The sequence below is a fragment of the Dipteris shenzhenensis genome, chromosome 25 (genome assembly GCF_047967505.1).
Source record: "Dipteris shenzhenensis isolate YYH24624 ecotype China chromosome 25, Dip_SZ_1.0, whole genome shotgun sequence".
Taxonomy (NCBI): Eukaryota; Viridiplantae; Streptophyta; class Polypodiopsida; order Gleicheniales; family Dipteridaceae; genus Dipteris; species Dipteris shenzhenensis.
Genome location: NC_141620.1, coordinates 43415430 through 43442905, shown reverse-complemented (window position 1 = coordinate 43442905; position 27476 = coordinate 43415430). Strand labels below are relative to the sequence as shown.

The 27476-nt window shown below is 44.7% G+C and overlaps 1 protein-coding gene across 3 annotated transcripts; it reads right to left on the bottom strand.

The window, feature by feature from the left end:
• Window positions 1-1246: 1246 nt before the first annotated feature.
• Window positions 1247-25834, bottom strand: LOC147885918 (WD repeat-containing protein LWD1-like). 3 transcript variants are annotated; one of them, XM_087396546.1, is made up of 3 exons: window positions 25671-25834; window positions 25435-25600; window positions 1247-3067 (listed from the first exon to the last, which is right to left on the bottom strand). In XM_087396546.1, exon 3 carries the CDS (start codon window positions 3053-3055, stop codon window positions 2030-2032), a length of 1026 nt encoding a protein of 341 aa, XP_087252672.1. In that variant the 5' UTR covers window positions 3056-3067; window positions 25435-25600; window positions 25671-25834; the 3' UTR covers window positions 1247-2029. The 3 variants fall into 3 exon arrangements, with proteins under 3 accessions (XP_087252672.1, XP_087252670.1, XP_087252671.1); XM_087396544.1 differs by having other exon boundaries at window positions 1248-3074; XM_087396545.1 differs by having other exon boundaries at window positions 1248-3074; window positions 25435-25581.
• Window positions 25835-27476: the final 1642 nt, after the last annotated feature.

Genomic DNA, 27476 nt, shown 5'->3' with positions numbered 1-27476 from the left:
AGACCTATGAATATTTTCTTTCATGTTATTACAGCAAGCCTTGGGAGACCTATGAATATGCCTAGAGGGTAGTCCTCTTCCAAGAAGATGCACACACAATTGAGCTTGACTATTTGAGCCCTTAAGGCTCCTTTGTAACCCTCAACAAGAAGGAGATCTTTCAAAGCATTAGCTTGTGAAGAATTGAAAAAAGGCCTATAAAGTCTATGCAAAAGTTCAAAAAGACCAGTAAAACCTATTTGCGATTGAGAGCAAATCCTATGCGACACAGAAGAAGACCAATAGCATCAACAACATCTATTTATTCATTGATGATGAAATAAACAATCGATGAATTGGATTGATAATATGCACAACCTGATGATGAAGGCGAGAAGGTGAGAATACTCTACCTAGGCGAGAAGGTGAGAATACTCTAGCTTCTATACCAAAGAAGTAGCTCAAACAAGGTGTTTGCATTCCATGAAATGGGAGATAAGAGATAGACAATGCTATTATGAAGAATCACACATGGCAAGTCTATGCATTGCCAAAAGAAAAAAGTCATTAGCACCAATGGGTTTACAAAATCAAGTATGGTGTAGAAGATCAATACAAAGTTAGGCTAGTAAACAAAGGGATGTAGTCAAGTGGAAACAATTGGCTTCTCAGATACATTTGTTGAAGATAAAGAGAAAGAATGTAAACCTAGAACTAATTGCACAACTTGTTTTGGCATTAGTAATTGCATCAGGACCACTAGTAATTGGCTTCTAATATACATTTGCACCACCTATGGCAAGTAGAGTACTATTAGATCTTGCCTATTGTTGATGCGGAATATGGTTGGATTGTCTTTTAGATGTAAATCTTTTTTCTTGAATAGCCGAGTATCTAAAATAGCTAGCTCTGTCCAACAACGGCATGAACATTTAGTATGCAAGTTAAAAGAGACATCGTAAGACCAGATGCAACCCCATGGCATAGTATGCTAAGATAGGGCAACGTTTTCTCAAAAAAGGTTTTAGAAAGAGTGAGAGAGAGGCATTAACCACCCAAGAGTATAAATTTACATTTTAGAAGAGAATGGTGTGCGCGCGCACGTGCGTGCGTGCGTGTGTGTGTGTGTGTGTGTGTGTGTGACCCCAAAAAAAAAGTGTGTTTGATAGAGAATATCATTCCAAAGAGAGAGAGAGAGAGAGAGAGAGAGAGAGAAGCATTAACCACCCAAGAGTACAAATTTACAATTTGAAAGTCACTTCAACAAGAGTAGCCATACATAACCTGGAGAACAAAATCATCCAATAATTTGTGCAGGTAATTGTCCACCAATGAAAGACTCTTGCAAGCATGCAGAGGTATTAAATTGATTGTATTTGAAAAAAAATACAAACATCACCTGGTTCAATGCTTCTGAGCAATTCTCCAAAGGCCTCACAAATAAAGGTGACCCTAGGTAGAATAAAAAAAGAAAGCGATCTGTTCTTTTGTAAATCACAAAGGCCAAGCCACTTCCACCATATACCTGTAAAGAAGCCTTGCAAAACAAAGAACAATTCATAAAAGGTTCACCATCCCTAGCAGGACTTACCCTTCAGGTACCTACGTGATAATATCCCACAGGCAGCCCAAATCCTGCAGAACCAATTGTAGGTTGTCACTTCTTAACTAGCAATCCTCCAGTCTAAGATGCTGCATATGACTGACATTAGTCTTCCCATCTAATAAAACACTACTACCATCACATATGCAAGGCTAATCCTGGAGTACATCAAACTCTTTCCAATTGGTTCTCAGAGACACCAAGGAAATTGTTTGAGCTGGTAGGTAGATAGGTTTGATGAGCATCATAAGTTGCCTCTTGATATTCCCAAGGAAATTGTTTGAGCTGGTAGGTAGATAGGTTTGATGAGCATCACAAGTTGTCTCTTGATATTTTTCCATTTATACAAAAGAGAGATTATTGTAGAAACTAGCAAATGGAACAACTTCAAAGGACATTCTAGACCAGCAAATAGCATGACATGAATATTAGCCATGGATGATCTCATCAAACCCTTAAGATTTGCAGCTTTGAGGAGAAAGCTATAGCCACCCAATCAGGTTGAGTCGATGACCACTGCAGCTGATTGATCTCAGCACCTGCTGTGTACGCAAGTATTGGATCAAGACCTCCATCAACAGGTTGGCTCATTGATGAAAGGTCCCAAATTAACGCCTGTGAATCATCACCTGCAGTGCATATATGGCAAGAACTGTGGGGTGCCCATGCAATAGCATTTACACTTGCCTGATGTCGCTGGAGCTCTGCAACTGGTAAAGTAGGAAATCTAATGTCCAGTACTACCACCTTAGAACTGTCCATAAGAATGGTAGCCATATACCGTGGGTCTTGCTTGTTCCATCCCAACCGTACAAGCGGTGTCTCTGGTTGAGGACTCTCATAAATAATGGTTGAATGCTCCTTGTCCCGCAGATCAAACACTCGCACAGAACCATCTGCGGACACAGAAGCAAAAACCCCCACTCCACCCCAAGCTATGTCATAAACCTCCTTGTCATGTGCAATAAGTTGAGTGTCTACTGCCTCCTTTTCTATATCCCATATAGTGCATGTTGTATCAATGCTGGAGGTTCCTATCCTCCTAGGTTCTGCCTCATTCCAATCAAATGATGTAAGCGGGGCACAATATTCACTATTCTTGTTATTATTCATAATGCTCTTTTGCTCCACTTTATCATCATGAACCTGCCAGATTCTGAGGAAGTCCGCAGTTGTTGCTAGTAAGTCAGGCTTTTGGCACTCTTTATCTGGGACAAACATGATTTTTGTAGGAGGATAGGGATGCTCAAATGAAAGCTGAGGGTCTGCCTTGAAATCTCCGGTCTTCTCATCAAGCTGTACAATCTCAACTTTGTTATTAAATTCCTCAAGAAAGCTTCCAATAGCCAACCGAAATCTCTTGTCCTTCCTGACACTCCAGTTCATTCCATAAATCTGCCACGAAGCTTCATAAGTATATATTTCTGATCGTTTCTGTGGTTCCTGGGAGTATGCATCCTCATCGTTTGCCATCTCAAGTACTCCCTAAAATCTAGACATAGAAACAGTATCAGCATCCAAGTTATAAACCAGGAGACGCCCAAGCCTACTTGACAAAAAACTGTGCAATAAGCATAATTTATTGAAGTACAACAGGACACTAGCTCACATCACACCACAAGAGAACAATATTCATAAAGACTGGGCGCTCAGTCTTCCAAATTGAGCATTATTAATAAAAGAAGGAAATTATTCCTGAATGAGCTGATGTCCTCTTTGTGGAAAGCAATGCCTTGCTACATGCCTTTCTACGGTCCATAAAAGGACAAATCCCAGACTTAGACACACCTTCAAAAGTGGGTTTCACAAGCACTTTGCAACAGCAGCTAGATAGTTCAGTGTGAGCAGTTCAAGAAACGATACTTCTAGCTTTGAAGGCTGAAGCAAAGCACAAGGATGGTAGGGTCGATTTGATATGGGACATGACTGACCGAAGGGAGAAAGACATGGGATAGGTTTCAGCCTTATAAGGGGATAATAACCAGCACGATAATCAAGGTAAAAAGCCTACAGGACAGCCAAGAAAGTGGCTGCGCCAGCAGTAATCGAAAAGTGCAAAGATGAATGGTTCTTTTTTAATGACTTCACAATTTCTTAAACTGCCCATTCAGGAAGGACCAGCGAAGGAAGAGGCTGAAAAGGAGTATGGTTGAGTAACAAAATTTGTTTACTCAAGTCTTATGCAGAATAGTATTTTACTCTTTCTAGTGATGATATCCACCCTGATGTAGAGGACCAAAAAGGGATTATTATCCCAGAGCAGAATTTTGGTGACATCATACATGAATACATCCATAGTAGACATGGGAACGAATTTGTCCTACCACAGTTGCAAAGTGAATGCGCAACTGGTTTTTTTTTTTTTTTAAACTATCATTTAAAACAGTTATAAGAGGGAAAACTCCAACTGACTATCCCTGATAAGTTGTCCCCTAGTACAATTGAAGAAAATTCCTCTCTGGAGACAAAGCAAGTAAAATCCCAGCGATTTTCAACCTTACTTTTCTGGTCATATATTGCATTCCATTAATATTTACAAATGTAATCATTCATATAATGTGTGAGTTGTTTTGTGTAAGACAACTTACATAAGGTGATCACTGATCACTTGCTTCAATATGAGGACATGTATGCATAGCTAAGATCATCAGTTACTTTCTGTGGTAACTAGTATTACAATTCATGGTGCCGGTACATCGTCCTCCGTGGGATTAAGGTTGGTCATCTCCCCACCTGTGAACCCCCAAATGAGGCGTGCATCGGGGGGTGGACCATAGGACAATAGAATGGGAAATGGGGCTGCCATGTGGGCAGCAGACACAGAGAGATCCCTGGAAAAAAAAAGCCTCCATGGAGAGCAGATCTGGGAGAGACATTTCCAGAGGGTGTCCACAGATGGAAAGGGCAGATCTGTGCAGGGTTTCAGCAAGCAAGGGCTGTGTGGACAGGGCACTGACATCAGCAAGGTTAGGGGCAGATACAGCAGGCCGTACGGGTGTTCCCGGAGCATCTCTGGGACCCAGAAGGGACCTGACATAGTGTGGAACAGACAGCAGATTGCAGATGTGTTGGGTCCATTTGGCCCTGGTTTGGGACAGAGAATATGGTTGGATCAGCCTTGCCCACTGGCTGGATGCCACGTGGCCAGGCAGGTCAGCAAAGTTCACCAAATAGAGCCCTGAAGGGCATTTATAGAGTCCCCCCTCCAGTCGGCTGGTACGGGGGATTCCAGTTGGCCCACTACGGGCTGGATGGTCCGCTTTAGGAGGCTCAGCCCCTATATAAGAGGGCCTTTGGGCCTCCATAAGGCATCACTTGGAGCAGCCTCTGAAGAGCAGCAGCAGTTGTCCCTATATCCAGGGGGTAAACCAAGCTGAGGAGCTGCAGACTTAGCTCAGATAAGGCTGCCCACCTAGGCTGACTACCCGGGCAGCAAGTTGGAAGGATCACTGGAAGCTCAGAGGAGCACGCAGGCTCAGAGATCTAGAGGTGCCAGGCAGATAGTAGTAGGACTTTTCGTAAGATTGGAGGACCACGGTTTTGTGGGACTATGCATCTCTTAAGAAGAGGAGTCAGAATCTATTGTGAAGGTGATGAACAGTGATGAGTGCCTGGAGCCATCTCGCTGCTTGGCTAGTATTGCTGACACAAAGGGGGATTCTTCAACAAGATCTGAAGGCTCAGAGTCAGACTGGGACAACACAGAACCACACATGGAGCTTTACGGTCCAAGTAAGCTGGATTTATGCTTGGGATATAATGTCTCAAGGCTCAGAGTCAGACTAAGGCTGTGACTTAGAGGGGGACAACACAGAACCACACATGGAGTTTTACGGTCCAAGTAAGATGGATTTATGCTTGGGATATAATGTCTCGATTATACTGTTTGGTCGCAGACCTAGCCAGACAAAGGACGGGTTGAAAAAGACCCTGAGAGCATGACGCCTGGAGAACTTCAGGCTGATCACGGGACAATTGGAGAACGGTGGTACCTGGAGAGCTCAAGTTCGAAGGCGGGTTCATGACTAAAGGTGGTGGTTCCATCAATGCTAGACCTGTGTACCAGACTGGTATGCAGAAGCAGAACCGGACTTGGCAGAGCAAGAGCCACTGGATGAAAAGCCAAGAAACTATGACGACATCAAAGTGTTCCAGAGGGCTACGACACGGGAGCTACTGGAGCATCTTTATCGACAGATTGGGATCAGGCCAACCTGGGTCGGTGAGAGGGGGTGTTGGATGTGAGTCCCCAAATGAGGAGTGCATCGAGGGGGAGGACAATAGAATGGGACATGGGGCTGCCACATGGGCCGCACATGGGATGCCATGTGGGCAGTAGACAAAGAGAGATCCATGTCAAAGCAAAGCATCCAGGAGGGCAGATCTGGGAGAGAGACATTTCCAAAGGCTGTCCACAGATGGAAAGGGAAGATCTGTGCAGGGTTTCCAGCAAGTAAGGGTGGTGTGGACAGAGCGCTGACATCAGCAAGGTTCTGGTCCACGTGGCCAGGCAGGCCAGCAAAGGCCACCAAATAGAGCCCTGAAGGTGGCAGGGGGGATTACAGTTGGCCCACTGGGGGTTGGCTGGTCGGCTACATTGAAGGGGGCTCAGCCCCTATATAAGGGGGCCTTTGGGCCTCCATAAGGCATCACTTGGAGCAGCCTCTGAAGAGCAGAAAGGAGAAGCAAGAGCAGCAACAGTTGGCCCTATATCCAGGAGGTGAACCAACCTGAGGAGCTGCAAACTTAGCTCAGATAGGGCTGCCCACCTAGGCTGACTACCCAGGCAGCAAGGTGGAAGGATCACTGGACAGAGAATCTACATAAGCTCAAAGGAGCAAGCGGGCTCAGAGATCTAGAGGTGCTAGGCTATCTAGATAGTAGTAGGACTTTTGGTAAGATAGGAGGACCACGAGTTGGTGGGACTCTGCATCTCTTTTGTATTGTAGCCAGTTTTGGACTGACAGAAATATATCATTGTGGTTTCTATATTTGGCTTGGATGCACTGTCCATTTACTGGCTTGCACACACATCTATGGTTGTTAAGTACACAAGTTAAGAAGTTTAATTCCATAGTGAAACACTTTGCATGCTATTCCTGGGCTCATCTATCAGTCTTCCGCTGCGGGATACCCTCTTGTGGGATTTTCATTTCGAACACTCTCATAGTATTAGATATCTCAAGCTGTTGCATGTAGTGTATATTTCACCATACCTTCACCTTGCAACCCACTATCCTCCTCATACAATTCAATACTCCTTTGTCACCCTCTACTCCAAAACACAATCGGTCTGCTCTAAATATGTCTCCTTGACCTGCCAAGCAAACTAAAATCACTGGAAAAAACCTCTCCTGGAGTGATACTGTCAAGTGTTATTATTGCACCAACTGTCTAAGATGGAAATCCCAATTGTGTTTAACCTATGCATCTAGTACTCATTCTTCATGTGCAATTTGACTCTTGGCAGCTATTTCTACCTGATCGTTGAACTTTGTAGGGATTCGGAGCTGTCAGTTGAAGTTACGTAGTAGATTTAGACCTACAACCATATAATTCATCTTCCCGTTTGGGCTATTTGACGTTGAAACCTCCTGCAGGTTTTGTTTTCTACAAATCTGTCAAGTAATTCGAAGATCATTCACACTGTTATCTAGGCTTCTTTTTGGGTAGATGTCCACTTTTTGGATATTGTTGATGATCCGTAGACTACTCACAACACTCTTCTCGGGATCCTCCTCTTAGGCTGTTATCAATGAAATTTTATGATTGAATCTGTACCACCATGGTGATCGGGTTTTTTCTAAGAAGCTAGGTTGCGCCAGAGAGCTGTGAGAGCCAAGGCAGCTTATACATGCAGTTTTCAAAGGGTAACGAGTGGTGCAGCGATGCATTAGAAAAGGCGACCTCTCTCACACAGAGGGTATCCTGCAATGGAAGACTGATAGTTAGCCTTAAAATTACACGCGGAAGTGTTCATCATGGAATCAATGCTTCATAAAGTGTGTGTACTCCACAACATTCATGTACATGTGCAGACTAGCAAATAGACAATGCTCAGAGACAAATATAGAAGCAACACTTCCATCCACAAACTGGACAAGATACAATGCCAAAAAGCTCTTCTATCAAATGCCTAGCACCTTTAGATCTCTGAGCCCACATGCTCCACCGAGCATATGTAGACTCTCTGTCCAAAGGATCCCTTCCACCTTACGGTTTGGATACCAGCCTAGGTGGGCAGCTTTCCTAGCTCTTAGTCTGCAGCTCCTTGTGCTCCCTTCACCTCCTGAGAATAGGCCCAAGGGGATGCTCCTATCTGCTGGCTACTTGCTGCTCCAAGTGGAAATGAAATGAGGCCACAAGGCCTGCCTTTTATAGGCCCAAGGGCCTGCCTAAAAAACCGACCAGGAGGGGGAGATCTGACCGACCCACTCATCCCCTGGCCGGCTTTACTGCCTCAAAAACAGCCCCAAAGGGGCAAACAAAACAAGGGCCTTTGGACCACAATTCTATGCAAGGCCCAGCCTTGTATCCAGTAATAGGCCTGGTTGGCTGGCTATACCAGCCCAACCAGCCAACACATCTGCTGCTGTCCCTGCCTCCATTGCACTTTTTCCAGAGCATATTGCAGGCCATGTGCCTGCCCACAAACCTCTCCAGACAGCTTGCCACATCAGCGCCTGTACCCCAGGATACCCTGCCACCTTTCTGCTCATCAGTGATCTCTTGTCAGGGAACCATCCTCCCTGCACAAAGGTGCCACCTGATGCAGCCTCTGGAACTCCAGGTACTTGCTCTCCATTGTGCTGCCCATATGGCAGCTCATGTGCTGCCCATGTGGCAGCCCCATGCTTTCCTTTCTCTCTCTGGTCCACGTAGTCAGTATCTGAACCTTAGGGTCAGTTAAAGTCAGTTGTACCCATGGAGAAATGCATAGGTTAGTTAGGTGTAGGGTTAGCTTAGTCAGAAAGCCTTTAGGCCAGCCTAGGCTAACCAGGTCGGGCCAGTTGGCCTGACTTGGTCGGGTCTGTCCAGGCCTCAGTTCTGGCCATGCTCTCTGGCTCCAGCCCATTGCCATGCATAATTCCAGCCTGCTCCCTGCCGCAAATCAGCTCCAGAACTTTGCCAAATAGGGGCAGATATCCAACATCAATGGTGCGATTGGACAGCAGCAATTGGAGGCATTTCCAGGCCTGTTTCAGAAGTTCATATCTCAGATTCATACCTCAGTTCATCTCTCAGTTCCTTCATCTCAGTTCATCGCACTTTCTCAGCTCTCTCACTCACACAGACACCTGCTTGCCCGTGGACAGCACAAGCCTCGTTCTAAGCCTGGCCAACTAAACTACATCAACGGTGTGGGCAGCATTGTGGCCTCGATTGTTGACTGGATTTGTTCTCACAGGTTTTAAGGCCCCTCTTTAGAGTGGCATTCTCTTATTCTTAAGTTCTCCAAGTTAAAGCAAATTCTCCTACAATTGTAGGTGGGGGTCCTCAGTGGGTACAGGAACCCAATCAGTAGTCGACTGTATTATCTCTCAATCCTTCTCTCTTTTCCCCTTCTTCCCTCTCTCTGATGTACATGGAAGACAACTCGCTAAGGCCTAAAGAAGCTCTTGCTGCGATTCTTGCTGCGATTCGCACAATCATTAACTGTTGGGTTTTTCTGATCTCAACACAACCATGCACTCGTGGTAGTCAAGTTGGATCACACCCGAAGCTCCGAGGACAATCCACCTCGCAACTGCCCATCTCACCGGTGAGGCAGTCACCTGATGGCAGCATTGGGCCAGTAGATATACTGACCCCACCACAAAGTAACATATTTCGTTTGAATAGGTTTGTTCCAATCTCATAGCTTGTTTTCAACATCCACAATATATGCTTTTAACCTAAAGGACGAGTATCCTTGTCTCTCCCAAAATGTGTTGTACTACAGCAATATGATCAAGGCACAGCAGCTAGGATTGTCTAAAGCCAATAAGTTGAAGCAATTCATTAGAGGTCTAGATTCGAAGATCAGATTTCCAGTGCGAAATTTTGACCCGCTAACCTGCGAGCGAGCACTGATCCTTGCACGGAATCAAGAAATGATTCTTACTTGGGGGAAAGCCCACGCATGTCCAAACAGGTGCCAAGGCCCCGCAACAGTCATCATCACCCCTAGGCAAGGGCCCAAAACTGAGGGTCTCAACCAAAAGAAAGATCATCAACAGGCGTATAATGGAAGGAAGGATTCCAAGCCTAAGAAGACGCCAGATGAAAAGTTGAAGGAGGGTATTACAAGAGATTACCTTCGGCCCAACGAACAAAAGTGGTACAAATCCGAGAATCATTGCTTCTTTTGCCACACTATCGTTGGGCATGGGAAGAAGGATTGTCCTAAGTGGCTGGTTGAGAAAGCTACCAAATCACTAGCTTCTACTGTCGCATCCGTTGTGGCAGCTCTAGCTCCTCCAAACTTGTACCTAGATGAATCCAAAAACATTCCCATACTCATCCTCTGAAAACACAGCATAGTGCAGTTTCAATCTCACGATAGTCATCCATAAGATTGAAAACCTTAAAACTCCATCACGCATAGCAGGGACTAGCACCTCCAACTTGAGCCACGAAGGTCCTCTTGCCTTCATTGAAACCCATCCCACCAGTGGTGTTCGAAGGTAAGGAGGGCGGCATCAAGGACTAGAAGAAGGCTCTAATTTGGACCTATGGTTCAACTAATGGGCAGCAATTCATTGTCCTATTCGACATGGGGACTTTCAAAGATATCTCTCCACACCTGGCCATGAAGATGGCTTGCACTCTTTTGCCTCATCAATTGGCCGTGGAAGTTTTACACCAGGTTTGTGCATGCAAATCACACACAAGGCCCCACAGTTTTCTTTTTCTGTTCAAAAGGCCTCTTTTACGCGACATTTCATTCTTACTCCTTTGCTCAAATTTGACATGATGTTAGATATTCAATGATATGATATTACACTTTTGCTCAAATGTAACATGGTATTAGGTATTCAATGTTCCTAGATCAATCCCCTCTTCCAGATTGGCAGCAGGGCACCTTCACTATTGTCAAGGGTCTTCCAGAGCTGGCCGTCATTTGTGGAAATAGGAGCATTCCCCCGTATACCACTAATCTCGCATATACAAGCTCGTCATGCCATTCGCAAAGGTGCATGTGTGCCCTCGTTTATGTCCGCAGCAATTAGGCCGTTGTATAGATAGTTCCACCGCAGCTCCCGTCCAATACGCCCAAGGATCATCACATTGAATTAGTCCCAAGGTTAGCTCTACCAAGTGAATTTTCCTATAAGCTCTCAAAATCCATGGACGGTGAATTGGAGCGGTAGTTAGCTCGGTTATTGCATGCAAGTTTTACCTACCTTTCATCCTCATCATTTGCGTCTCCGATCCTCTTCGCCCAAAAGAAGGATAAGTCAACATGTCTTGTGTTCGCTATTGGGCATTGAACATGTTGACTATTAGCAACAAGTTTCCCATGCCTCACATCGAATGCATCTTAGAAAGGCTTAATGATGCAAAGTATTTTTCTAAGATTGATCTGAAAAGTGGCCTCTACCACGACGGCATCTTTGACGTTGACATTCCCAAGGATAGCTTTCCTCCTCCTTCCTCCTACATGCTGCCCACACTGTCTCCCCCAATCTCTCTCTTCACTCACCCTTCTCTCTCTCGTCTCTCCCTCTACCCCCTTTTCTCACTTCTCACTCCTCCTCCCCCTTCCTCTCACTCCCTTTTGCCAATTCTATCCCCTTCCTCCAATGTGCCCTTGCCTCCTTCTCTACATTGGTATCAGAGCTCCAACCCTCGCACCATTGCTTCCCCCTATTCACATTCATTATTTGCTCTTCGCACAATACAAGCAACCCACAAGCTGAAGCTAACAACCAGCGCCAAGCAATCTAGATGCTTGGAAAGGATTAGCACCTACCACACATACTGTTGTAGCGGCAATGATCAATGGCGTTGCCTAAACGAATAGCCACTAACGTCAACGACGACAACACTGATGAATCCTGAATCTAGCCAATGCTCGCCAACACAAGCTCAATCAAAGAACTGCTTAGTTCGACTCTTGTCTGGCAATTTAAGCTAAGACCCCATTCCAATTGGGGGCCTATGCACCCGGTGCACAACAGCCACCATATCCCAGTCGACGACCAACTACATGTGCATTTCATTACTACCAGCACTGCCGTACCCTCGCTCTCTAAGGCCAAGCCAACCCGTCGTTATGGTTTCGGACCCTACCAACAAGTCCTCTAGACCCGTCACGATGCCACCAATTCAGTTGCACCGCTCGCGTCATCACCGTCTCTATGGCCAAGCCAACCCGTCATTATGGTTTCGAGCCTTCCAACAGCTCCTCTAGGCCCGTTGCAACGCCACCCATTCAAACACGCCGCCCGCGTTGTCATCGTTTCTCAACCCAAGTCGCTAAGTCGCCGTGTTTTTAAGGACATAGATTAGGTTTAACTTAATTAATTACTTAGCTAGCTTGATTGGTTGATTAGGTTAGCGTAGATTAGGTTGAGTTAGTTTAGCTAATTGGGTTAGGTTAGGATTAGGTCAACTGCTTGCGTTAGGTTAAGCTAACCAAGGTTGAGTTATGTTATGCCTTGGGTTAAGTTACACTAAGCAAGGGTGACTTTACAATCACAAGTGTCTCAACTATCCTAGGTTAGTGTACTAACTATCCTAGGTGACTTAGGGATCCCCCCTCACCCAAAAAAGCCTCTTTTGAAGGCCAACCACAAACCCATTTGGGCTCATTTGGGCCCCGTTTTGAAGCCTCTTGAGCTTCTCCATGGGCCTTTTTCGTGGTTCTACACACTATGTCAAGTGCTCATTACAACAAAGTTTTGTTGTCTATTTCTTCGAGTCCACTTCATTTCCTTGCTTGCATTCGTACTCGCATTTTGGGAAGCTAGCTACATTCAAGCTCCCTTCTCTCGTGACACTCACCATGGCTCCCAAGCGTGCCACTCGTGTTGAGGGATCACTACATGACAACGATGAGACTGCTCAGCATGAGCATGTGCCTACCACAGTGGGTGCATCCAAGTGGGTGCATCCACTGGTGGTACAGAAGTTCCTACCATTCAACCCCTCTCTCCTGCATCTCAAGAAGCGCAGGCAACACAGACACAGTTTTTGGATGACCTTGCTTCTATGCTCCAAGGTGCTTTCCGCCAGATGGGACAGCAGTTCACCCAGCAACTTACCATGGCCATGGCTATGCAAGATACCGCTCTTGCCCAAATGGGAAAGCAGTGTGATCAGCACATCACATATAGAGAAACGATAGGGTTTGCAGTGGAGCGATCAGAAAATAGACAATACTCAGACACAACTGAAGAACGGAACTCAGAAAACATAGTGCCTGTCGGTAATATGAAAAACTGAATACAAGAACCTCAAGCCGGTGTGTCTCAAGGACCGTGGCTGAGGTGAATCCAAAAGATGATTCCATGTAGAGAAACAGTAGAAAAGATAGCAGCAGAGGGAGCGAAACGCAGTCCTCCGTGTAGCTCGATGATGACGAAGAAGATGAAGGGCTAGAGCTGCCCTAGGAAATGGCTGAAAACCAGCATGCTCTGAGGAAGGAACCTTCAGGCTATCTGGAATAGCAACATGATGAAGAAAAGGAGCAAATTTGGAGCAGGAGGGGCAGATCTGGAGCAGAAGGAGCAGAGGAGCAGATCTAGAGCAGGATGGGGCAGACCTGGAGGAGAAGATGGAGCAGCCAGGAGAGGTAGAGAGAAGGCAGATCTGAAGAGGAGAGGTAGATGGAGCAGGCGGGGCTGCAACAAAGAATGGCGGAGATGAGGAGCAGCTGCAGGTCCTGTCCTGTCCCATGAGAGTGTGGGGGGCTTGTGTCTTTATAGGCCAGACCTAGCTGGTCGGCCAGCTGGTCGGTGGGCTTGCCAGCTAGTCGGTGGGCCTGCCAGCTGGTGGGCCAGACCAACTGGCTGGCCTAAATTTGGTCGGCCATTTCTGGCCCTTTCTAGCCACTTGTTTGGCCCTGCTGGCTGACCTTTGGACTGGCCCCCTGAAATTGGGGATTGCTAGTTGCTTAATACCCCCTCTCAATTGCCAATTTGAAGGGGCAGACATTGTGTGCTTGGAGCTTCGTGTAGGGATGTCGACGGTGGTGGTCGCTATCCCTGCGAAATGCCCTAGAGAGGAAATGCAAAAAATGCAGAGGTCACAAGAGGAGTGCCCAAGTGCCTGAGTTACACGTATGATACCATATAGAACTAAGAACACTGTGAAGCTTGAGAGAATAAGCCACCCCCTCTCAACGTCGAAAGGTGGAGGGAAAAGCAAATATGTCGTAGCAGCACTGATAATCCAGAGATGGTAGGATTCCTACCAAAGGAAGAGATCGTAGCTGAACAATGAACCAATGTGTGCCCGATCTTGGACCTCTGGAGAGAGGAGTCTATCCCCGCCTCCATGAGTGTAGAAGAATCGAAACAACAGTCATCAAGACACATCTGAATAGAAAAAGGGTCCCGCCTAGGGAGAACTTGTAGATCCTGGAAGTCGATGCCGATGGAGATCTGGTAGAGGTGAAGGATCATGACCTCCTTGTTCGAAGGAATGGGGAGTGTCAAGCCTGAAACCGAAAAGGGAGGGAGGAATGAAAGTAGAAGATGGAGTTCTCTCCCGTAGTGCGCAGCGGAATGAAGAGAAAACTGATATGTTCATAGGAGTGATGCTCCCCATACCTATGGCCTCCATGAACAAGCAGGATCTTTAGATCACCAGAGATCTGGGGTCTTTAGATCACCATGGCTCTGATACCATATAGAGAAACAATAGGGTTTGCAGTGGAGCGATCAGAAAATAGACAATACTCAGACACAACTGAAGAACGGAACTCAGAAAACATAGTGCCTGTCGGTAATATGAAAAACTGAATACAAGAACCTCAAGCCGGTGTGTCTCAAGGACCGTGGCTGAGGTGAATCAGAAAGATGATTCCATGTAGAGAAACAGTAGAAAAGATAGCAGCAGAGGGAGCGAAACGCAGTCCTCCGTGTAGCTCGATGATGATGAAGAAGAAGGGCAAGAGCTGCCCTAGGAAATGGCTGAAAACCAGCATGCTCTGAGGAAGGAACCTTCAGGCTATCTGGAATAGCAACATGATGAAGAAAAGGAGCAGATCTAGAGCAGGAGGGGCAGATCTGGAGCAGAAGGAGCAGAGGAGCAGATCTGGAGCAGAAGGAGCAGAGGAGCAGATCTGGAGCAAGATGGGGCAGATCTGGAGCAGAAGGAGCAGAGGAGCAGATCTGGAGCAGGATGGGGCAGATCTGGAGGAGAAGATGGAGCAGCCAGGAGAGGCAGAGAGAAGGCAGATCTGAAGAGGACAGGTAGATGGAGCAGGCGGGGCTGCAGCAAAGAATGGCGGAGATGAGGAGCAGCTGCAGGTCCTGTCCTGTCCCATGAGAGTGTGGGGGGCTTGTGTCTTTATAGGCCAGACCTAGCTGGTCGGCCAGCTGGTCGGTGGGCCTGCCAGCTGGTCGGCCAGTTCTGGTCGGCCAGACCAGCTGGCTGGCCTGAATTTGGTCGGCCATTTCTGGCCCTTTCTGGCCACTTGTTTGGCCCTGCTAGCTGACCTTTTGACTGGCCTGCAGACTGTTATGTTTGCCCCAGAAATTGGGGATTGCTAGTTGCTTAATATCACATCTGCCATTGCTATGCAAGATAAGGGTAAGCAGCCCGCACCCCAGCATGGGGATTAGTCAGATAGCCATGATGAAATTGGGTTTATGGCTGATGCATGCCGTACCTATCAGCACTCATTTTTTGAGTTTATGGCTGATGCACGCCAGACCTATGAGCACCCGTTTTCTGGACCCTTGCATGTACCCCAAAATGGGGATTATACTAATTTGGGTGATGCCTTTTCTATGCCGCAGAGCACTTTCTTGACAGATGCCAAGCTTTTCGGCTCATAGTTTTCTAGTTCTATGCAGGTTGAGCCATCTATACTAGGCCGACCTAGGGTATGCATCCGTTCATTACTGCACCAGTGAGTATGCCTGGAGCTGGTTTTGGGTTGCCGCGTAGATGGGAGCAAGGTCAGTCCTCTTCTCAAGATTTTACTACGCCATCTTTTCAGAGGGATGACTTTGGGAGGCAAACTCAGCTAGGGTTGCATGCTTATATGGCTCCGATAGTGGCCACTTTTAGCCAAACGCAGCCCATGCATCAGGTGGGTGGTGTTACTATGCAACAGAGAGTAATAGAAATGCGCTGCCACTGACCACGGATGATATGCTTTCACATGCCTTACGCTCTTACCAGGCCTTGCCTGAGGAAGTGCATGTTGAGATGCCTTTTTCTCAATATGTAAGTCTCAAGCGTGAGGATGCCCGATATCCTGGTGGGTACAACAAGAACTATGCAGCCAAGGACATGAAGGACAAGCTCTCAGCCCATAAGTTTAAAGGGGACACTCGCACTCCCAATGAGTTGGAGGAGTGGCTCATGAGGCTGGAAGACTATTTTCGCTTCTACCCAAAGACTAATGAGAAGCGCATCATCTTTGCAAGCATGCATCTGCAGGATAAAGCTCACACGTGGTGGCGGTATATGAGGGATTCACCAAAAAGGCCAATCACATGGAGGAATTTTAAAGAACTGATGGTCACTTTCGTATCCCCACTCATCTTGGATCAGTGTTTGGCGGACTTCTATGCATTGTCACAGACCACTACGGTCCAAGAGCACTTGCAATGCTTCTAGAGGCTTTTCTTGTTTTTACGGGACGTATTTGAAAAAGGGAAGCTGATGCGTTTCATCCATGGATTGAGTCCTTCCCTGGCTGCAGATGTGAAGGCATATAAACCTCAGACTATTGAGGGGGCAGCCCAGCTTGCAAAAGTATTTGAGCCAAGTATGCCATTAAGTATAAGAATGTAACAGGAAGCATGCATGGTACTACTATGAGGATGAGAAGAAGCCTAAGTTGCGTGATTGGAATGATAAGAAATCTGCAGCAGCACCCTTTCCAGGGTTTCCTACTGTTTCAGGGAGTAAGATGCCCTATGCCAAGCCATACAGGCCATCAAATGCCAAGCCAGGAGCCAAGCCTACTGCTGGAGTATACCAGGGCCATAATGGACAGTAGGAATGAAGTAAACATGTGCTTTTAAGTGTGGGGAGAAATGTATCCCTGAGCATCAAGATGTGTGTAAGATGCAAAGCACTGGTTCAGCCAAGCTTAGCATGATCATTGAACTCTCCATTTGGTTGATGCCACAAATTCCTTGGCTGCCTCTTTGATCCAAGTGCTGCTACTGATCATGATATTCATGGTATGCAATCAATTGACATTCAGCCCACCTATGGCATGCGAGGTCGCAGGTCTACATCTTTTCTTGTGGAGCATCAGGTTGCTATGCCTTTTCATGCACATGAGGATGCTAGTGGTAATGCTCTTGTGGACGAAGAAGGAAATTCATTGGGATGCCCAGCCAACACTCTATGCCATCTCTCTTCATGCTTTAATGGGTGCCAAAAGTGCTGAAACTATCAGATTTAAAGGGATGATTAATGGCACGACTGTTCACGTGTTGGTGGACAGCAGTAGCACTCACAGTTTTATTAATTTCAAAACCTTACAAAAGGTGGGACTGATTGCTACTGAAATAGATCATGGGCTGAGAGTAGAGGTGGTAAATGGACAGCATATGATTAGTAGATATGGTTGCCATGATGCAAGGATCAAGTTCTCTGATGATTTTGAATTTGCGATCTCTTGGCATTGGATATGGACCCAATAGATGCTGTCCTGGGCTGTGATTGCTTGAAATCATTGGACAAGATCAGCATGGATTTAAATGCTTTGTCCACAAAGGCCCTAAATTGCAGGTCATTTTAACAAGGCAGCTGGCCAGAGAGCTCAAGAGGGAGAGTGCCATCTATGTGCTGAATGTGTCAGTGTCTCAGGAGGGTAGCATTCCCCATGTTGAGGATTGTGATATGCAGATATTGCACTCAGAATTTGTAGATGTGCTTGCTGATATGCCTTCACAGTTGCCCCCAAGGAGAGATGTCGATCATGCCATAGTCCTAAACCCGGCAGTTAAGGCCCCGTACCGTCTCTCTAAGGTGGAACGGGAAGAAGTGGCAGCACAAGTGCGAGAATTGCTTGACAAAAAAAAAATCGCATCCCCAGTACTCTTGGTAAAGAAGAAAGACGGTTCCAACTGCATGTGCATTGATTACAAAGACTTGAATAAGGCCACTATCAAGAACAAGTTTCCGATCCCCAAGATAGATGACCTGTTGGATGAACTCAAGAATGCTCAATTTTTCACTAAGATCAATTTGACGTCAGGCTACCCTCAAATCAGAATGAACGAAGGAGATGAACAAAAGACAGCCTTTCACACAAAAAGAGGTTTATACGAGTTCAAAGTGATGGCTTTTGGATTGACCAATGCACCAGCTACTTTCCAGGCACTCATGAACAAGATTTTGTAGCCTCTTCTTTACAAATGTGTGCTGGTATTTTTTTATGACATCCTCATTTAAAGCAAGGATAAGCAAGAACACGTGAGACATGTCAAGCAAGTGCTGGAAATTTTGAGGTTGCATCAGCTTTATGTTAAAGCCAGCACATGCACTTTCATGGGAGAAGAAGTTGAGTATCTTCGTCATATTGTGAGCAGGGATGGAATTCGGGTGGATCCAACCAAGGTCAAATGCATAAGGGAGTGGCCACAGCCACAAAATTCCACCCAACTCAAAGGTTTTTTGGGTCTTGCTTCTTTTTACAAGAGATTTATTGAACATTTTGCAAAGAGGGCAGCCGCTCTCACTAACTTGTTGAAAAATGATGCCTTCAAGTGGTCAAAAGAAGCACAAGTCAGTTTTAAGGACCTCAAAGATGCCTTGAGTAATGCACGTGTCCTTGTATGCCCTGATTTCTCATGGCCCTTCATTGTAGAGGCAGATGCAAGTGGCAAAGGCTTGGGGGCTGTTCTGAGAGCATGGAATTGTAGCTTTCAAGAGCCCAAAATTTGAGGCCAAGGAATTGAACTATCATGTTTATGATCAGGAAATGTTGTCTATCCTCCATGCTTTCGAGAAATGGCACCACTACCTATACGGTGGCAAGATTAAGGTTAAGACGAATCATACACTCAAGTACTTTCTTACGCAGTGCAATTTGTCCATAAAGTAGAAGAGGTGGTTGGTTGCAGTTCAGTCCTACGATTTCGATTACGCAGTGCAATTTGTCCATGTGCAATTTGTCCATGAAATAGAAGAGGTGGTTGGTTGCAGTTCAGTCCTACGATTTCGACATTGAGTACAGGAAGGGCAAAGAACATGTGGTTGCCAATGCCTTGTCTAGAATGTGGGCTTGTAATTTATTTTTCGTTTCCACCATCTATCAGGAGTGGATTCATGGGATTCACAAAGGATATATGCAGAATTCAAAGGCAGCTCCCGTGTTTTTGGAGTTACAGGAGCCTTCAAGCCAGGGGCATGCTGAATTTAAGGTGTATAATGGGCTGTTGCACTACAAGGACAGAATTTATCTTGTGCTAGATTCAAAGTATAGATTATTGGTTTTGCACGAAATGCACTCATCTCCTATGGCAGGCCATGTGGGTATCACTAAGACATAGGAAAAAAACAAATAGAGCTTCATCTGGGATGGCATGTGGCGAGATGTGGTTAAATATGTCACTAAATACACCTCTATACGAAATTGCAGAACCCTGCACTCAAGTCTGAAACTGCTCAAACTTCAAACTCGCGGGGGGGGGGGAGAGAGAGAGAGAAAGAGAGAGTCTATTAAAGTCTTTGAAAGACCAATGGGTCTATGGGACTATAAGAAAGCTGATACAACAAGATGAAAGGGTGGAGCTACTGAAACGAGCATCATCACCCATACTAGATGTTGAAAATGGGAAGAGGGTGAGAGACACTCATCACATGATTGGAGACAAAAGCTGAGGCACAATAGCTGATGTTGATAGTTGGTTGAATCGTAGCAAGTACATGGCCTCATTTATAGGCTGGGCAAGCCTTATCTTCCCACACTGATACCTCATAGATGAGGTCACACACAAGAGAATCTAGATCCTATAATCTAGGTGATGAGGTGGCACAAGTGGCCTCAAGACTCTTCACCCTCACACAACTGTAGGACACTCCTCGGACTCTAGGACCACACACACTAGCACAAAGCACTCTCATGGCTTAGGTGTCAACATGATCAGAGACTCAAATCTGAGCATGGATGCATGACCAACTCATAGGTCTAGGGAGTACACCAACATCCTGGAACTCGGCCAGGCCTGATAAAGGAAAGACATAACAACCCCCCCTGTCTCCTAACTGGGTACATGGAAATAAGCGGAGCCTTTTATAGGACAAGGCACACAAAAAGACAAATTATTACATCATTTTAGGGAGACTACCCAAGGCAGAGTACCTAACACACATGACTCTAGAAAGCCCACTCTTCATCTATCACCTCATGGAAGGATAGACCAGAAATAGCAGCAGTGCGCAGGCTTGTTCCTCAGGTCCAGAAGGTGTAACTTCATCGTCTTCGTCCTCGCTCTGCTCCACAACCAGATTGGCGTGTTCTTTGGCTTGTACCTTTGCCATTTTCTTGAAGCAATGATCCTCTGGATGGCCAAGTTTCTGACAGTAATTACATTTAAGAGGTTTTCCGTTCTTCTTGGGCTTATTCTTGAGAAAGAATGCTTTGCCAGATTCGAAGGAAGATTCTGCTTTCTCTGTAAGCCTACGGTCCTCATCAATGACTCTAGAAAGCCCACTCTTCATCTATCACCTCATGGAAGGATAGACCAGAAATAGCAGCAGTGCGCAGGCTTGTTCCTCAGGTCCAGAAGGTGTAACTTCATCGTCTTCGTCCTCGCTCTGCTCCACAACCAGATTGGCGTGTTCTTTGGCTTGTACCTTTGCCATTTTCTTGAAGCAATGATCCTCTGGATGGCCAAGTTTCTGACAGTAATTACATTTAAGAGGTTTTCCGTTCTTCTTGGGCTTATTCTTGAGAAAGAATGCTTTGCCAGATTCGAAGGATTCTGCTTTCTCTGTAAGCCTACGGTCCTCATCAATGAGATGAGCTACCATATCCTTAAAGCTCATATTGCGGCTGACTCTTAGGACAGCAAGGATCTCATTGTACTTGGAAATGTCTTCAATACTGGAGAGAAGTACAGCAACTTGATCATCATCTTCAACAATGGCTCGCATGGCAGATAATTGTTGGAGAATTGACCCAAGATTGCTCAAGTGTTCATTGAGGGTGTCAGTTTCCTTCATCTTGAGCTTGAAGTTTTTGTTTGAGAAATACTTTGGAATTATTGATCTTATTTCCAAACAAATTCTATAACTTTTCCCAAACGTTGTTTGCTGTCTTATCAAAATCCACATGGTAGATAAGGTTGTCAGCTACAGCTAGGCCAATGATAGCCATTGCTTTATCATTTTGATTCTCCCACCAACTGATTCTAGCATCATCACCTTGGGGTTTTGGCTCCTTGCCATTAGTGATATTCCATATGCCTTCTCGCATAAGAAGAAGCTGGAGTTTTGTCTGCCAAGTTGGGAAATTGCTCCCTGAGAATTTCTCGATGAACGAGGAGTTTTTTATGCTATCCATTGGTGGGAAGGTCTTAGCTGTTAAGCCAGTGTCTAAATCCCTTACAATGTTTACTCAGATTTCAAAAAAAGGCCCAAATTTTACATGGTAGAAGCTTCAATTAAGCCAAAGGAAGACATAGGACAGAAAAGCCCTAAATTTTTGGGTTAGGGTTGCTGCAAAAATTAGGGTTTGCAGAAAATTAGGGCTTTTCAAAATTTCCTAGAGCATAGTGTTCTAGCAACACTAGGGGAGCTTCAGACCATAAAAGCCCCAACAAATTCACCCAAAATGAGGCAAAAATCTTCAAAAACGCAGAATATCTCAGACGGACTGTTTGCTGGTCAATGGAGAGGCATAGGTCCGGGCTGACACGGGCTCTTGTACACTGATGCTGAGGCTAAAGAGCAATCGATGATGAGGCTTGGGTAGGAGCTCATGTGGAGAGGCGAACGAAGAAGATCAACAGCATAGCTCCAAAAAGAGGAACGTCATTAGATCAGAATCTAGACTCCAGCTTGCAAAATAGGTAATCACGAACTGGATAGTTTGCAGAGGAAAGCGTGGGAAGAATGCAAACACGGAGCAGCCACGTAGAAAACCTTTGCCTACCTCGCGATCTGTACTCAGGAGATCAGCCCAAGAGATACGCGATGAACAGCTGCAGATAAGCGATGCAACTTCAAAAGATATGTCGGGCAGGAACTAGAGATAAAGGGGCGCAACATCCAGCGTGAGTATCAGTAGCACATGTCGATATAGATCAGCTCCTTCATGCAGCAGTTGTGACAGTATGGCCCATCAGTACGAACGGCAGGCAAGCAGCAGGTGTACGGGGGAGATAGCGAGCAGAATGGCGCAGCATCAGGGGCACGTTATTGCGGGCTGAAAATGAAGACAATGGAGAGGGTAACGACGAGGCAAGGGAGAGGAGAATCAGGGCAGTAGCATCAGAGTGGCACAGATTTCGAGGCTGTTTGGTATGGGCCTGCTGTACGGCAACGTAGAGATGGTGACGTGCGGTGGAGGTAAGGCTCAGTCAGGGAAGACCCGCTCTGATACCATTTGTTATAAATGGGGAGAGGGTGAGAGACACTCATCACATGATTGGAGACAAAAGCTGAGGCACAATAGCTGATGTTGATAGTTGGTTGAATCGTAGCAAGTACATGGCCTCATTTATAGGCTGGGCAAGCCTTATCTTCCCACACTGATACCTCATAGATGAGGTCACACACAAGAGAACCTAGATCCTATAATCTAGGTGATGAGGTGGCACAAGTGGCCTCAAGACTCTTCACACTCACACAACTGTAGGACACTCCTAGGACTCTAGGACCACACACACTAGGACTCCGATTCCAACACTAGATGCTAAAGAAATGTCACAGTCATAGCATGTACCAGTACTATCATAAAAAAACGTCTGCATCATCATCACCATCATCATGTCAAATCAAATCCAATCCCAAATCTAGTCCAGTGTATATGGAAGATACTGGGGGCCTCCTAGAGGTGAGGTCATGAGGGACCCGATGACTGGCATGGTTGTCATGGTGGAAGATCAGAGATAGAGCGCTGACAGCTGTCCATATGTGTGGGTTGGCATGTCCTGGCTGTGGCTCTAAGTATGATTGATCTCTACCTTGCCAACTACGCTGGGACCGTAATCCGTCATCTGTACACGAGAGAGAGAGAGCACATGCATACATACATACATACATATGTATGTATGTATATACACACATATACATATATATACATGTAAATATATATATACATATACACATACACATACACATACATATATATGTATACATATACATATGTGTATATATATACATATACATATACATGTGTATACGTATACATGTGTGTATACGTATACATATGTGTGTATATATGTATACGTATACACATATGTATACGTATACACATATGTAAATGTATATGTATACATATACACATACATATATGTATACATACATATGTATGTATGTATATACACACATATACATATATACATGTAAATATATATATACACATACACATACACATACACATACATATATATGTATACACATATGTATACATATACATATACATGTGTATACGTATACATGTGTATACGTATACATATGTGTGTACGTATGTATACATACACACATGTATACGTATACACATATGTATATGTATATGTATACATATACACATGTATATGTATACATATGTATACATATATGTGTATGTATATACATATACATATACATATATATATGTATACACATATGTGTACATACATGTGTATGTATATATGTATATATATATATATATATATAGAGAGAGAGAGAGACAGAGACAGAGAGAGAGAGAGAACACAACTTTTTTCGTGAAATCCATTCATCACTATATTACATAGAACAGTCCCATGAGAAGGGGCTGGTTTTGGATGTGCCATAATTGGCTGATACAAGCGACAGCATTTGAAATGTCAGGTTTGGTCGTCAAAAGACAGATCAAGCTCTCCTATAGAGAGGGCCATTCACATCTAGCTCCGGCACATTTCAGTTTCGTTTCATGGGTGTTGAAATTGGCTTTCTGTGTAGCATGTGAAATTTCTTCATTAAGCCCTTAGCATATTTTGTGTAGCTTTCAAATATGCCATTTTTTTGCAGCTGTCCTTCTGTGCCCAAAGAGTAATGCAAGTACCCCAAATCAACTGTTTGCAAGTGGGCAGGTTGAGCGAGCCGCCAGACTAGCTTATTGCCTATAGTGACAAGATTATACGGGAAGGATGATGCTATCATTTTTCTGTAGCACATATATTTCTGTGGCCTTTTTCCATGTCAAATGCCTTAAAGCAGGCATCTTAGTGTTGCCAGATACGTTTCTAGAAACACATTTCAGGAGTTTGGCAAAGAAACACTTGGTCATTTCAAAAGGAGTTTTGCCTAGCGTGTGTATACCTACCTACATACATACATACACATACCTACATACATACATACATACCTATATACACATACCTACATAAATACCATACATGCGCATGTGCATATACGTGTCAATCTGTCTCTTTATATGTGTGTGTGTCCTCTCGGTGGTGGTGCCAAAGATTCCAGTTTGTAATCTTGCTTTTCTTTTGATGATTTGTAACTGGCTGTCACTGGAAGGCAGCCAACAGACTCCTTGAGTACATCAAGGGCACTAGGTACTTTGGGATTTTAAGAGGCAGATCCAACAGTCTGCAGCCAAAAAGGTGTTGTGAAAATGGTTGGCAAGCACAGCAACAAGGATAGGAAATCCATGACAGGCTAAACCTTTTATGTTCCTGTTTGTTTTGATAAGCAATCTTGCATAGCTATGGCCAAGGATGATGTGGAGCATGCTAGAACAAACACAATGGCATCCAGTACCACACCATTCCTCCGAATTGAATCCTACGGGCTCAAACAATCTACTGGTTTACGAAGGAAAACACCACCAAAATATACGTTCTTCTCGAGATTGCATACCTTGTTCCACGATACTTCTCCTGTGGTCCCCCGCCTGCCCCCATCTCTTTCCACATTACGTCTATATCTTCCATTTACCTTTCTAATTTCCATTATTTTTAGCTAAGGTTTGCAATTTTCTGAGTTCTTGCTGTCAAAAGATGACACGAATGACTTGAACAAGAAACCCCACACGCTAAGTGTAGCATACTATCTCCATTGCAATCGTAGACCGTACTGACCGAGTGACCGTTTATTCGTAAAGAGCTCCCCCACAAGCTTAAAAAGAAGGCAACTTTTAACTCTATACTAATTCTCACCCCCTTCAAACGCAACAACCATCCCAATCGAGAGGAGGAAGTCACGTGTATAAGAGTCTAATCCGCAACTCCAATGAAGAAACGACCCAGACTATAAAGCAGCAAAAAAGTAGATGCCCCAATTCTGAAGAATTGACAAACAACCCTCCTCTACAAGCGTACAGGCAAGGGAGAAGGCTTGATAAAGTGGATGGTCTGTGTCAGAGATGTTTATCTGATGCCGCGCTGAACTTAACGATGATAGCCAAAAGAAGTGACGTTCACGTAACGCCATAAACCAAACTGAGGGGAAATCCTTTCACAATGTCCGCAAATCTAAAAGCAACACTGACGTACTCCGGCTGATACTTTGCGAGAGACGAGTCGTACCTTTAAAAAAAAGGTTTGAATAGGTTGAGCCTAAGGCCTTTCCGAAGCCCTTTTTCGAGCTTCTTCGACGGAATTACTTCTGCTGCGCCTGTGACTTGAGCAATGAAATTGTTTTGGGGGTGAGGCAAGAGGCGAAGGGATGCAGATCTGGCAGAGGGTGAAGAGGCTGAGAAGAAAAAGAAGAGGCAGGAGTAAGCTGGAATTCCATGAAAGGGTGAGCGGAGAGGGGAACTTACTTGGTGAGATCTTGGAGGGGAAGCCGAAAAGAGATGATGATCGCGAGCTGAGGATGATAGAGAGCTCGAAGAAGACGACGAATTCTTCTTCGAGCAGATGACACCAAAAATGATGAGCGATGATGGCAAAGTGAAGAGAGTAACCTCACTCTTAAAGCTTTTTATTATTTATTTATACCACTCTCTTCTCTTTTGAAGAAGTCAGAGTATCCTCCACTCCCTCCTTGACTTTCTCTCTGCATTTTTCAACTTGAGGGCTCGGAAGTCCATCGCCTCCTTTCACACCATTCCGCGGCCCGCCTCATCCTAGTTCATCCCATGCGAACACTCACACGAAACAAACTAGTCATGCATTACCAGATCGGCCATAAATAAAGCTTGCACCTCTCGACCGCCAGCCTCGTCCTAGTTCGTCCATAGGAGGAGATAGTGGACACTGACACAAAACAAACTAGTCATGCATGACCAGATCGGCCATAAATAAAGCTTGGTTTATTTGGTGGAACAAGTGGGCTACTTTGTGTTTGTGCTTTGTTGCTATCGAATACTTTTATCGATTATTACAAGTTTGTCGTCTATGTGAATTTGATTTTTGAGAAACTAAATACAATTTCGAATTGAAAACGTAATTTAAAAAGATAAAACAATAGTTATAGTCATGAGAAATAATAAAGCAAAATCATTTTCAAAAATCCTATGGGTGCTTTGGTTTCATGTTTTATTGTTGTCTAATATCTTTATTGATTATTATTATAAGTTTATTGTGTCGGACAATTTTTGAAAAAGTCAATACCATTTAGAATCAAAAACATCATCAAGAAAAATAGAACAGTGGTTATAGTCATGAGAAAGAGTAAGAAAAAAAATTTTCAAACTCGTATGGACAGTCTATATAATGTGTCGACATTTTAAGCAATACTATTTTTTCTTGCAAGGAGGGTGCCCTTTGAGATTGCTATATTCTGAATTTTCGATTGTATCAAAGTCAATTATGTATTTTTTTCTATCCATTTCAAAGATAGCGGCCGTTCGCATATGATGGATCAAGATCAAAGTTGGGAAGAAGTTTCCCAATGTAGCAAGTGCTTCCGTTTTCCTAAAGCTTCACGACCTAGTTTGGTATTGGGATTGGGCTTCGTTTATCTGAAAGGATGGCGTTTGACCGTTATTGAAAGTTTGTCGAAAATCCATGAAGCTTCAACTTCAGTGACCACCATGGGGATGTTTGAATTTTTGTATGTGTGACCGACCCTGTAGAGTCTTGCAGTGGATATCTGGATCTAGTTGTTGTCTTCAAAATAGCATTGCTCTAGCACTGTTTGCTAAAGTCTCATTCTTCCTTTCACCTCTTGCATTCTGTTTAGGAGTATCTGCACATGTGAATTGTCTTTGAATGCCGTGATTTCTGCAAAAGTTCATGAATGTTGAAGACATGTATTCACCTCCTCTATCTGACCTCATGACTTTGATCTTTCTACCTGTCTGGTTTTCTACCATGGCTTTGAATTCTTGAAATCTGGAAAAACACTTCAGATTTCTATTTCAGAAAGTAGACCAACAATATCTGTTGTAGTCATCAATGAAAGTCAAGTAGTAAAGTGAACCATTGATGCTGCGGGTCTGGTCATAACCCCATACATATGTATGTATCAAACCAAGAATACCTTGTGCACGAGAGGTACTTCTGACAAAGTTGGTTCGCTTTTGTTTGCCAAAGCAACATGCTTCGCAAACTTTTCCAAGAAACTGTAGCTTCGGAATCCCGATTGCCATATTTTGATTCCTCAGATCTAACAAGTACTTGAA

Bases quoted from the DNA above. Each gene is read 5' to 3' on its own strand.
- LOC147885918 (XM_087396546.1), bottom strand. From the start codon at position 3,055: ATGGCAAACGATGAGGATGCATACTCCCAGGAACCACAGAAACGATCA.